At 33.5% G+C, this 12,097-nt stretch overlaps 1 protein-coding gene across 2 annotated transcripts; it reads right to left on the bottom strand.

The window, feature by feature from the left end:
- Window positions 1–315: 315 nt before the first annotated feature.
- On the bottom strand, window positions 316–8,235 carry LOC105966040 (HAD-superfamily hydrolase, subfamily IG, 5'-nucleotidase). 2 transcript variants are annotated; one of them, XM_012990584.2, is made up of 17 exons: window positions 7,442–8,235; window positions 6,463–6,767; window positions 6,174–6,251; window positions 5,832–6,046; window positions 4,598–4,690; window positions 3,353–3,436; window positions 3,025–3,141; window positions 2,620–2,725; window positions 2,470–2,529; window positions 2,271–2,324; window positions 2,054–2,111; window positions 1,777–1,853; window positions 1,545–1,615; window positions 1,271–1,331; window positions 977–1,036; window positions 781–843; window positions 316–703 (listed from the first exon to the last, which is right to left on the bottom strand). In XM_012990584.2, exons 1-17 carry the CDS (start codon window positions 7,605–7,607, stop codon window positions 581–583), a joined length of 1,791 nt encoding a protein of 596 aa, XP_012846038.2. In that variant the 5' UTR covers window positions 7,608–8,235; the 3' UTR covers window positions 316–580. The 2 variants fall into 2 exon arrangements, with proteins under 2 accessions (XP_012846038.2, XP_012846046.2); XM_012990592.2 differs by having other exon boundaries at window positions 7,463–8,028.
- Window positions 8,236–12,097: the final 3,862 nt, after the last annotated feature.

Below are 12,097 nucleotides of genomic sequence, written 5' to 3'. Positions count from 1 at the left end.
CACCGTAGCTCCACCCATCTATAATGCTACCATTTTTAGCTCTATGCCCTGTGTCTCAAAATATAGATGTATCTAGTGATAGTCAACAACCCTTGGTTGAAGTACTAGAATATTGTTGTCGTCATCAGAATCATCAGCTCCTTGTTATTGCAATCAAGAACAATGAGATAGGATGTTGTGATTTACGTCAATTTTGAATATAAACTTCTTGTCAAAAAACGCTCGTAGGAACACGTGCGTAAGAAAGGATTTGCGAGCTAAAACCCCAAAAATAAATTGAAGTTTATTGTTTTTTAGTAAAGACAATCACGTTCAAAGGAAATAGAAACTTTTGAATATTTTTTTTAATAATTAACGAACATGAATTCAGTTTGGGAAAACAGCGGAAAGAAAGCCAAAAACGTTACCAAACATTACGAGAGTACGACTATTACTGCATTTGGTTTGAAGATAAAAGTCATTAACTATTTACATCTTCAGCGAATGTGAAACATTCTAAGATGGCAACTATCGTTCAACTGGATTTTAAGTATTTTTCTACGAAGAAAACCAGGAGAGTCTCCACAGACAAAATGTATTTTCATGAAGCAAGGATATCAAGTTCATGGGGCATGAAATCTTCACTCGGTCGATAGTATTTGTCTGGAGAATAGAGGCTCAGATTCGTCACTTGGCTAGTGTACAGACAAGCAAATCTCTCCACCTGACAAAATTACGAAATAAAAAACAGTTAATTATTATCTCGATAACATGCAGATATTCATAGAAATTACGTCTCACCTGATGGGCGAACCGAGAATTCTGATAGCCAGTTTTCATCAGCTGTCCCCATACCTTGTGGAACTGAAAATATTTGATAAAAAAAAAAAAAATTTAAAAATTATTCTTGAAGTGTTAGCAAACCGAAATGTAACGGTTCTGAAGTTGACTTTTCTAAAAGCATCATAATGTGTTTTGTTGATGAGAACTTATTTACCTTTCGATGGCATTCTCGTTGTGCTTCTTGATGACTGAGCCGCACTCGCTCCTGTTGCGACTGTCATGACATAAATTTTGCATGAGATGATTTATATAGCACTTAAAGCTGATAACTATTTCAGAATAACAAACAAAAGTATTTTTCCAATTGTCAATATTTTATCAAACATCACACTATCTGCTTAAAAGCAAAGGTTTTGTTTTTTTTTTTTTTTAACCTCAGATACTCGAGTAATGGCTATGTCAAGTGAATTGATAATTATCATTGAAAAACTCAGTAAACTTTCCTAACCTGCAATTGGGCAATCTCAGCTAGTAGCTCCTCCTTGTTCTCAATATTCACACCATCGAACCTGGTCGCAGATAGAAAGGGAAAGGTACATGGTTATTTTCCAAATGACGCACATGTTTGCTTTGACAGCTCAAATCCTTCGATCAGTCGTAAAGGGAATCCTGAATTTCCTTGAAAGATTCTATCCGACGGAGTGATTATACAAATGAAAGTATATTTCGTATTCCAAATCCGCAATGGAAAATTGAAAAATAAAGGCTAGAAATTTATTTACCTCATAGACCACTGGAGATGATGTATTGTGTCTTCAATATGGTCACGTTTATTCCTCAGTAATTGAAGGTGCTACATAGAATTAAACATGAAACTGAGAATAGATAGATATCGTGAATTAAATCAAGAATCCAAGAGGCACTGATAGCAGAGATAGAAAGAAACGATATCATGGCATTCAATAATCACTTTTCCAAAGCATTATTACTCCAAATAAAGAAGACCTTTTATACCTTGCGAGTTTCTCTGAATGTCCAGAGAAGTTCAACTTCCTTCTCAAGCTCCGGAACAACAAGCATTGTTCTCCAACCTACAGAAGAATGACATGAACCAAATATCAAACTTCAGAAATTAACACTATATATCAGTATCCAACGATTATAAACTTCAAGTTAAATGCAAAATGCCATTGCAATTAACATAATTTAATTTCAGATTCTTATCTCCTTCGGTAAAAATAAGAAAAGCTAGAAAGCATAAAAACGAAATGTGATAGATTGTAAACCATACCTAGAATCTTTTTACTGCGCAAAATGTCTCCGTAGATGTGATCTCCAACATAAAGTACCTAAAAATAAGATGTCAATTGTTGCAAAAATTCAGCCAATCAGAACCACGACATACCCAAGGGCAACAACTATAATAGATACTTTTGACTTCCGAACAGAGAAAAACCACAATACGGGACTCCAAAGAAAAGTAACCCCTGCTAAAGGGCAAAGAATACCTGGGAGCTTGATTCTATGGACAGTAATTTATGCAGATGACCAACATTTCCTCCCTGAAAGTAATTTCAGAAAGACTATCAACACAATGAGCATGATTGACTGAAAAATCGACAATCAGAAAACAAAGCGACATTTGATTCTTCTTTTCTTTCATTCCTTGGTATAAATATACATCGAAGTGTAGTGTGTAGGGTATACCTGGAAAATTTGGCAACCTTTGTCTAGGGTCTTCAATGGTAACCTTAGAGCAGTATCTACCTGGTTAATCAACAAAAGAAAGTCAATTAGACCTGCAGAAGAGTGGTGTAGAGTATTCCATTTCTGAAAATGTCGAGAAGATAATCTAACCTGAGGCATAGGAGTTCCATTATCCGTATTGAGAAGCATACCCGATTCAGGATCAACTTCAAAAAGATTAGCACGGTTTTCATCATGGAAAAAACCTGGTTTTGCGCTGTTCAAAATGAGCCATAACAGTGTTATTAACAGAATAATGAATAGCCAAGAGAATAGATTAACTCACTTATTAGTCCACGATGAGTTAAGAAATATAATAGGGACAATAACATATATAATGTGCATTTCAATTATTAAGCATTGTGAAATTCATGTAATGACATATCACAAAGTACAAATTTTCGAAAGAAAAAAAAATCCTAATTCCCCAAACTACCATCTTAAGTGAGCAGAAACAAGAACCAGTAAATAATCATTTTTGTCAAAGACTTTCAAGAGTCAAGAAATGTTTATCACCTGCCAGTAATAACAACATCGAAAAACTGAAGCCAATCAAAATTCAAATCGGAGCAACCATCCACTGCTCTTGGTCCACACAGGAAGTTCATTACAATATTCGTATAATCCCATAGGCTGCACCAATAACAAATCGAGTTCTTAGTTAGACTTAACGACCACACCTACTTGTCAGTATAAAAAGATATAAGGTCTTAGGATTTCGGAATATGTAGAACACTGAAAAATCTTATGCTCCATATAAAATTGAAGTGAACCATTCCCAAGATAAATTTCATAATTAAATGCATCATTTGTGTCCATAAAACATTTTGACCCTGGAAATTACCTGTTTGTCACCAGAAATGTAGCACGACCAGAATCTCTAAGCATCTTCAGCATGGGAACAATTGAGGAATCCTCATTGATATATCTATAAGATGAGCATATTGGAAAGTTAAGATTTATGGTTCAAAAAAATTGGGTTTTGTATAATTGAACTCAAGATCACTAAAGAATTACTAACTTGGGCAACAATAACACAAGAGGGATTACTAAAAAATTACAATGCCTATATCTAAGTTATGAGAACCTTCATCACAACATAAATTTGCACAAGCTTTAACAGGGTAACTTGAAAGTGATACACAAGGGAGTTGGTACAAAATACAAAGAGCTTATTTAGAAATTTATTGAATCAAGCATTTAGAAAAATTAATAAGCCTTTGCGTAAAATGAAATAGAAAGGAAAACGGTTCAAAAATAGTTTAACCTTGCATAAAAATCTAATAACAACATGAAATAGATTCACTTTTTATGCATGACACAGCCAATAAAAATTAATTGTGCAATGTAGATATATACCAAAAAACACGACGCTTATAACTCTAAAGTGATCTAGAATCTCTAGGCAGAATTAACAGCAAAATCACCATTTTGCTTATCTTAGGTGATTTTTTTAAATAAATCTGTGAACCCATGTATTATCCATGTCTACGACTCAGATGTCACACGAGTAGATTAGGTAAGCAGTCACCCGTGAAGCATTTCTTAAGAAAATAATTGTTCGAAGAATATTCCAGAAATTCGTTCACACAGCAATGCCCTAGAAATGACTTGCTTAGGTTATTATAATTACGTGGTGCATAATTCATAAATGGTGGCGAAAACAATTGAGGAGATAGGTGACAACAGTGTGGAGTGACATGTCATCCTGAGACTGATTGTGGTGAACAAGGTCAACATAATTGTAATTGATAGGACCTCAAAGGGCTTATTCATTGAAAATTCTGAAATGTAATAGAAGGCTTATTTAAGAATTAAGAAGATTAAAATAAAGGTATTGATCGGTGTATTAATTGCCTCATGAAAGTCAATATGCTATGAAAGAATAATAAAATAACCACAGGAGAGATGCATTAAATGTATGTATGTGAAAGAAAAAAACACGTGACTTATTAGATATATCGATGATATGCTTGGCTACATATGCATTCCAGATAGTCTAATTCAATTATTACATTCCAATTCTAGTTCAAAGAAATCAACCAATTTCTACGTGTCATTCGAAATAAATTGCATGAACTTTGAATACCTTTTAGGATCTTTTGCAACCATCTTCTTTAATGTCCCGTCGCGATGGCACAAATCAACTGCAGCTCGAACATCTTTATACATACGAGAATAACTGCACGCCATTATGTAGGAAGGGTGAGAAAACCATTGACTTCAATCAGAATCATTAACTTTATGCAAGTTCAGTTATACGTGCTTTGCTTTTGCTTATACTTAGACTTTTCGATATACATCACGGCAAACAAAATGAATGATCCTAAGTACAATGATCAACCTTACATGAAAGTTAAGTTCATCAATGGAACAAATGGAATGTTGACATTTCTTATCTTGTGGACCTTATTCAACATGTTTTTGTCGATTCCATAGGAACTAATAGTCAAGTTCTTTTATTCAGTTTAAACGCTTTAACCTAATTAGTGAACTAAACCACGTGAGTTGACATTAATAAGCTTTAGAACATACTCGAACATACGTGAAATTGTACAACATTGCAACAATGTTTCTAAGTAAGAAGAAAAACAATTTTATTTCCAAATTGGTGAAGTAGGTTACTCAACGGTACTACATCAATTTTGTTAAAGAAAAAGCTGTTGACTAAGAAGCTGATCGTGACTGAGCAAAAGGACATCCAAATTGGGGAAGGAAAATTCTAAAAGAATTGTAACCATTCATAGTTAAGTAACTAAATAGGATGTACTATTATGTAAATCATGTAATTTGTTGTTCAAAATCATTAATATTTATCAAAAACCCAAAAAAAACATCAACAAGATTAAACACATCCACAAAATATTTTAGGTTTCATTTGCATTGATGGATTTGAAATGATTCCAAATAAAAACGGTTTGAAACGACTTCAAATTGTAAGGATTTGAAATCCACCACAACTGCTAAAAAAAACATAAAATGAGAGCTAAAGATTTGAAATTCATTGTCAAATAACTCAATCCAAACAAGCTCAATGGATTCGTTATTATGGATTTGAAATTCCTCCCTCGATTCCTTCTATCCAAATTCACCCTTAAGGTTTTTCTTTGGATGTTAGAAGTTTTACAGAATTGTTTAGATAAACAAGAAAATTAGCTACTGCAGCCAATCTTGAAATGCAAAATTGCACTAATGTTCTAACTCTACTTGAAAAATTTCCGAAGTGTAATCATCGAAATCTAGAAATTGAGCAAATATCAAAAAAGGCAACTAACTACCGTGGTACAAAAGGTTAAGACAACATATGGCAATAATTCTCTTACTCTGCTGGAATTTTTCCCGGATTCTTATCCTTAAGGTCAACGAGTTGCGCAAATAAGTAAGCTTCAGCTAGAGAGAAAAGGGTATCAATTAGAGCATATTCAGGCTCGTCAAACGCATCGCGGATCAATGTACTTCCATATGTGGCAACTTTGTCTTCCTTCGACAGCTCTCTGAATCCATGGTAAGCCACCTTTACATACTTGTGTCGATCCATCTGTTAATTACAGAACCAAATTCACATATACATGAACCCAAAACCCAATTGACAGAGAACAAATCACTGATAAATATCTGAAATCATATTGAAAAATAATCACAATTTGTAACCGATCAACACAAACCTTCAGTATATTTCCTCTCTTTTTATCTAGAACTAGTCCTCTGACCATGTAAGTCCAGTCAAACGACCATTCCAGCAACTACACGAAACAAGTCAAGTTAAAATGCTAAAGATCCTCAAATAGGAAGCAAAAGCAATAAGCATAGAGCACAAGTTGGCTGCAATTATTACTAATCATTGCGCAAATTCTAGAAACTTGCAACTAAAATAAATTTGCCCAGTTCTGTTATACATATATCAACAACTACTAACCACTGTTGCAGGAAAATTAGAGGAGAGAGAAAGATAACCTCTGTAGGGTATCCCAAATCATTAACCAGCTTCTTGACAGTGCCTACATAGGCAAGTGATTCGAATGTATCTGGTTTGTATTGGGCCAAAGTATAGTCCATATCGAATCCAACTGCAACTATACTCCTCATGTTTAGAGATCTATTGCAGAAGATTTGTTTTCCTATATCAATCCTTTGTCCTCCTTCTGGAGAAGACCACACATGAGGATGCTTATCGTCGCCATCGATGCTGCTAGTCTTTTCATACGGCATTGTTTTGCTATCCATAACGTAACTGGTATTAAGTTGATTATTACTTGACTCTGTTCAACAAAAAGAGAACACTGTAAATTAAAAAGAGTCAAAAGCACATACATGAAATTAACTTGCAACAACAATATCAACGGAAACAGAAATAAATTACCCAATCAAGAAGTAACAAATTAAACAAACCGACACCAGCTGTACTAATACAGTCAAGTGCTCTGTCATGATGCAAATATTTCTTGACAAGTGATTATATGCTCTAGTTGAGTAATTACTTGTATAGATATCCACAACCATACACTAATTCTCAAATTCACCAAGAACAGAAACAATCACAGAGAATTCAAATTCAATTTACTTCTTCTATACAGATCTTAGCTTCTACAGAAACATTACTAAAAGGAGAAGTCATAATTCACAAAACATTCCCCGAAGAGATAATCTATGATTAAGTTTCCGTTAATGCAAAACAACCAACATAATAGCATAAAGTAATTTTGCATATACATTGTAAAGGAGAAGCAGAACTGGTGAAGATGGCATGCAAAACGAAATTTGATTAGAACACCCAATTTTTTTTTTTTAAAGTACACAAAAAAATTAATAATAATAACCATCACTCTAATCAGGAGCAGTCATAAACCTCTGAAAAATAAATTTATACACAGTACTACAAAAAAATCATCCAAACATACAAATAAATAATAAATAAAATAGCGCGCAAATTTACCTCTAGTAAGATAAACCTTACTTCTACTGCGAAACTGGTCGGCGATCGGAGCACAAAAAGCTCGAGAGCGAAAACGCAAAATCGTCGAAGAAAATGAGGAGGCTGAGGGTAATGAAAATAAGGAGACGCAGAGTGAAAATGGACGCCCTTTGGCGATACGCATCATCGTATTAAATAGCCATTGCCCTACGAGCTGAAAGGAATTTCAAGCAACAGTACCAATTTGACAACCTAGAATCGAACCCGATACCGCGATACCCCCTTTGTTTATGCTGAAACCCCTCTCAATGCATTAAATTCAGGCATCCAACTCCCCAATTTTTTTTGTTCTCGAATTTGGCCCCCCTTCACCCACCAATTTGTACTTTACGCGAAAATGCGGAGAATTTCCCGCATCCGATTTCCGCTCACAGAAGGAATCAAATTCGAATTCCCGCCACGTGGCGACGGAGCGGGGGTGGTGCTTTATGGTGGTGGTGGTGGCGTGTTAAACGTGAACGGATGAGCTGGCGGTGGTTGTGGGGTTTTGGATTATTTTTTTTTCTGTCAGTAAATTAATTTATTAATTGTGAAATTTGAAATTTCAGAGGAATAACGGGAATACAGAGAGCTTGAGGGTGAAGGAGAGAGGGAGAGAGAGGTGGGGGAGTAGAGTGAGAAAAACGCCGGCGGCGTATTTTAGCACGAGTGGGGTAGTGGATGGGGACTGCTGGGTAATTTCCTGCCTTGAATATATATTCTTCTTTTATCCAACAATCGAAAGGAGCATTTTTAAGTTAATAGTATTTAGTGTACATTACGAAAACCCCTGAACTTAGGTTAAATAACAAAGAACGCCCCCACCTATCCGTAATAACTAAAATTTCCCTCTTTGATTAACTGTTGATCGAGTTTTTTAACAGAAAAATGTGTACGGTCTATTATACTTTATGTTAAATAGGTGAGAAATAAAAGAAAATGATGAAGAGGCGACGGAAGAGGAATTGTGTGAGGCCAAGTTTTTCCGAACCGGAACGACGAGGAGAACCGAACCCACAACTTCGCCGTGATGTTTGGATGGATTTTGGCGTTTCGAGGTCGATTAGGCTCCCAAAACGACGTTTTTGCCATTTTAGGAACTGAAATGATTTGTGCAGGGCAAAATTAAACATTCAGGCACATTTTTTACCATTCTTCAAAAAACAAAAAGTAAAAAAACTCAAAACTCTCTCAACCTTTCGATTTTCTTTCGCAAAGCCCGTGCAAATCGTCAACAGATCGGAGGTAATTTTTACGTTTTTACGATCCTCTTGTTATGTAGATTACGAATCCGGAAAAAAAAAAAGAAAAAAATCACACGTTGGCCTGCTCGTGTGAATTTACACGAGCGCATCCACTGTGCTCGTGTAAATCCACACGAGCAGGCATTTTTATTATTTGTTTTTTTTTTTTAATTGCTTGTGTAAAAACACACGAGCGGTTGCAAAGTGCTCGTGTGATTTCACACGAACGCTTTTCAACCGCTCGTGTGTTTTTACACGAGCAGATTAATTTTCTTTTTTTTTTTTTTTTTTTGATTTATAAGATGCTCGTGCAAAAACATGCGAGCATTTCAACAGTGCTCGTGTGAAATCAGATGACCACTGTTGAAATGCTTGCATGTTTTTGCACGAGCACAACAATTTAATTTTTTTTTTATTTTTTTTTATTTTTATTGGGTAGGAATAGTACAAAAGGTAAATAGTTATGGTAAAAAGGTAAAAAATCATGGTAAAAAAGTGCCTGAATGTTTAATTTGGCCTGCGTATATCATTACCCTTTTAGGAAAGTTTTAAATAATTCATAATTAATTCTATAAATTGGGATTTCAATTTTGCAAGTTGGGATATTTTCAATTATCAGTATTCTATTAGATTTAGAAATTATTTCGTTTTTGCATTTTTTGGTAATTATCTAGTTTTCCTAGTTTGATTATAGTTTTTCCGTTTTCGATAGTATAAGTGGTTGCTATAGGGTTTATTTTTCAAGATTGTTTATTATCAATAAAACATCTGAGTAGTGTTCTTTCGGATTAATTCGTGCAATTAATTCTTTACCGTACTTCCATTCTGCATCAGAAAATATCTAAAATTGTGTAAAGTCTATTCCCGGGAATAAATAAAAAATCCGTGAAAAGTCACATTGTGGTGCAAGACGGAAACAAAATTTTAGGGGGTTTTGTTAATTACGAATACGTGGAGGTGGTTTTTATAATTTAATCTAAGTTTATGGGGATTTTTATAATTTACCCTAGTATTTATAAATTTTAAAGAATATTTTCTAAAATAAAATATTTTAAATATATATTATTTGTGTCTTGGTGTTCAAATGTAATGTATAATATTCATCAGATATTAATTGTCCTAATATGAAAACAAAAAAATATTCGCATTCTCTATTCATTCTTCAATAGTATATTCTCCAGCCAAGTTACAAAAATGGAATAACTTCAAATGCAATGAAATTAATTGTTTAATTAAAGTTTATTTCATCTACTTCATTTGTTCTCACGAATTTTATTTTTATTTTTTCGATAGAAAAGATCAATCATAAATTAAATAAATAAAAAATTACAAGAGTCAACAATCGGGGAGCCCCCGTCACAAAAACAACATACACGAATACTACAAAACTGAACATATCAAATGCACACTTAGCTAAGTTGTGAGAAGCAAATTTTGTGTTTCGTGAGATACATTTGAATCGTCATTTCGACCATAGTGCCCAAAACTTTTCTATCCCTTCAATTAACACTTGTACGTTTCGATCGGTTGATGATGCACGAGGCATTGTTGATGAAGAAAATAGCGTGCATGCAAGGGATAAAGTAACTAAAATTTCAGTCAAGTTAGAATACATATATAAAATATGGTGGATATTACACGTTTAATCTCACTTTATACCGTTGAAATATAGTGTCATGAAACTTTTGATCCATCAAAACTTAAAAGAGAAAGAAAAAAAAATCGGTTGGCATGCTTTGTGAGTGTTGGCATTTTTAGGGTGCAAAACGTATTTATTTTTTGGGTAAATTACACCTACGTCCATGAGGTATATATACTAAAATAACTTTAAGGTCCATGTAGTATTGACAATTACAATGAACCCCCTAAAACATTGTTAGAAACTCTAATGAGATAATTCATTGAATACGTTATTCCGATAGAGTTCCAACAGACTAAGATATGAAACCATTACAAAAAGATGAATAGGTAGCAAAATTTGCGTTTCTAGAAATGTACTCGAGTCTTGAAGTGCCACTTTGGTCAAACTGTCCAAAAATTTCCAAAATTTGCTAAATAAGACCAGTGAACTTTAGGCGATAGATCGTGTATAAAACTTATTGCATTTAGATTTTTCCGCACAAGGGTTTTGATTTTTCCAAATTAAATCAAGAAGCACACAACTGAAGATCATGAATTCATTTTTAAAGATGCTTAAGAACTTGTATACTCTTCATAACATTTTAATCCTCGTTGATTTCTTTAGACTTATTATTTTCTCTTCCAAAATATAAATAAATAAATTACATTTGATCATGGTTATCGAATCGGAAAATACCGGCGTATCGTTTTTCTCCGTGTATCGTTATCGTATCGTATCGTACGATATTTAACCAACTATTAAAAATAATAAAAAATATATATCTACATAATAAAAATACTATAAAAATGTAAAATTTAATATTTTAAAGTCAAAGCACTCATTCCTAATTTCTTAAAAAAATAATGTATCATAAAATATATCATAAAATAGGACATAAGTCATAACTGCTCATAAAAATAACATCAACAAAGTTCAAATTTTGATCCGTAATTTGTAAAAAAACTAGTCTATCACTCATAATCTTCAAGATCAATGTAACTTAATTTTTTTTCATCCACCAATTTCAAACGAGTGTCTTCATCCTCATGTTCATCAATCTCTTTAACTTCATCAACTCCAACTTTGGCATTTTCCTATTTTCTCTTATCAATATAAAACTTGGCGTGTAAATTTCTTGAATCTAATATATGTAAAAAAAACATTAAATAATATTGAAATTCGTTTTCAGACCCTGATAATGTGAATATTTCGTTTTCTTCTTTTTTTCTTTTATTTTTTAATTTTTTAATTTTTTTTAATTTTTTTAATTCATTTTAATATTTTGACTAATATCGTAAATATCGTATCGTGATGTGGCGATACGATACGATATCTCGCGATATATAACGGTTTTTATGCATAGCCGATATATATTATGAGTTGTTTCGTTTTGATTGGGACCGTACCGTCTCGCGATATATATCGCGGTATCTCGCGAGTTTAACTACTATGCATTTGATCAGTTGAACGGACTTGTATTGGTATTAAATAACGAAACAATAAATTTCTTATACTTTGTTCAGTTCATGAATCAAATAATAAATTATAGTTAAGTAACAAAAATATATAAACAAGGGCAAATTTCACTTTCCCCCTCTATACTTTGGCTCGGTATTACATTATCCCTTTCTATTATCGATTGCATCGATTTGGCCCTCGGCACTTGAAAAATTGTCTCAGTGTGGTCCTTGTTGTTAGTTGTCAGACATTTGACATAAACACCGTTTTGTCTAAACTCTGAAATTACAAAAAACGACACCTCTCTCAGTTTAA

Source organism: Erythranthe guttata, chromosome 3 (assembly GCF_056151865.1).
Source record: "Erythranthe guttata isolate IM_541 chromosome 3, IM_541, whole genome shotgun sequence".
In the NCBI taxonomy this organism is placed as follows: domain Eukaryota; kingdom Viridiplantae; phylum Streptophyta; class Magnoliopsida; order Lamiales; family Phrymaceae; genus Erythranthe; species Erythranthe guttata.
This window is presented reverse-complemented; position numbering and strand designations above follow the sequence as displayed.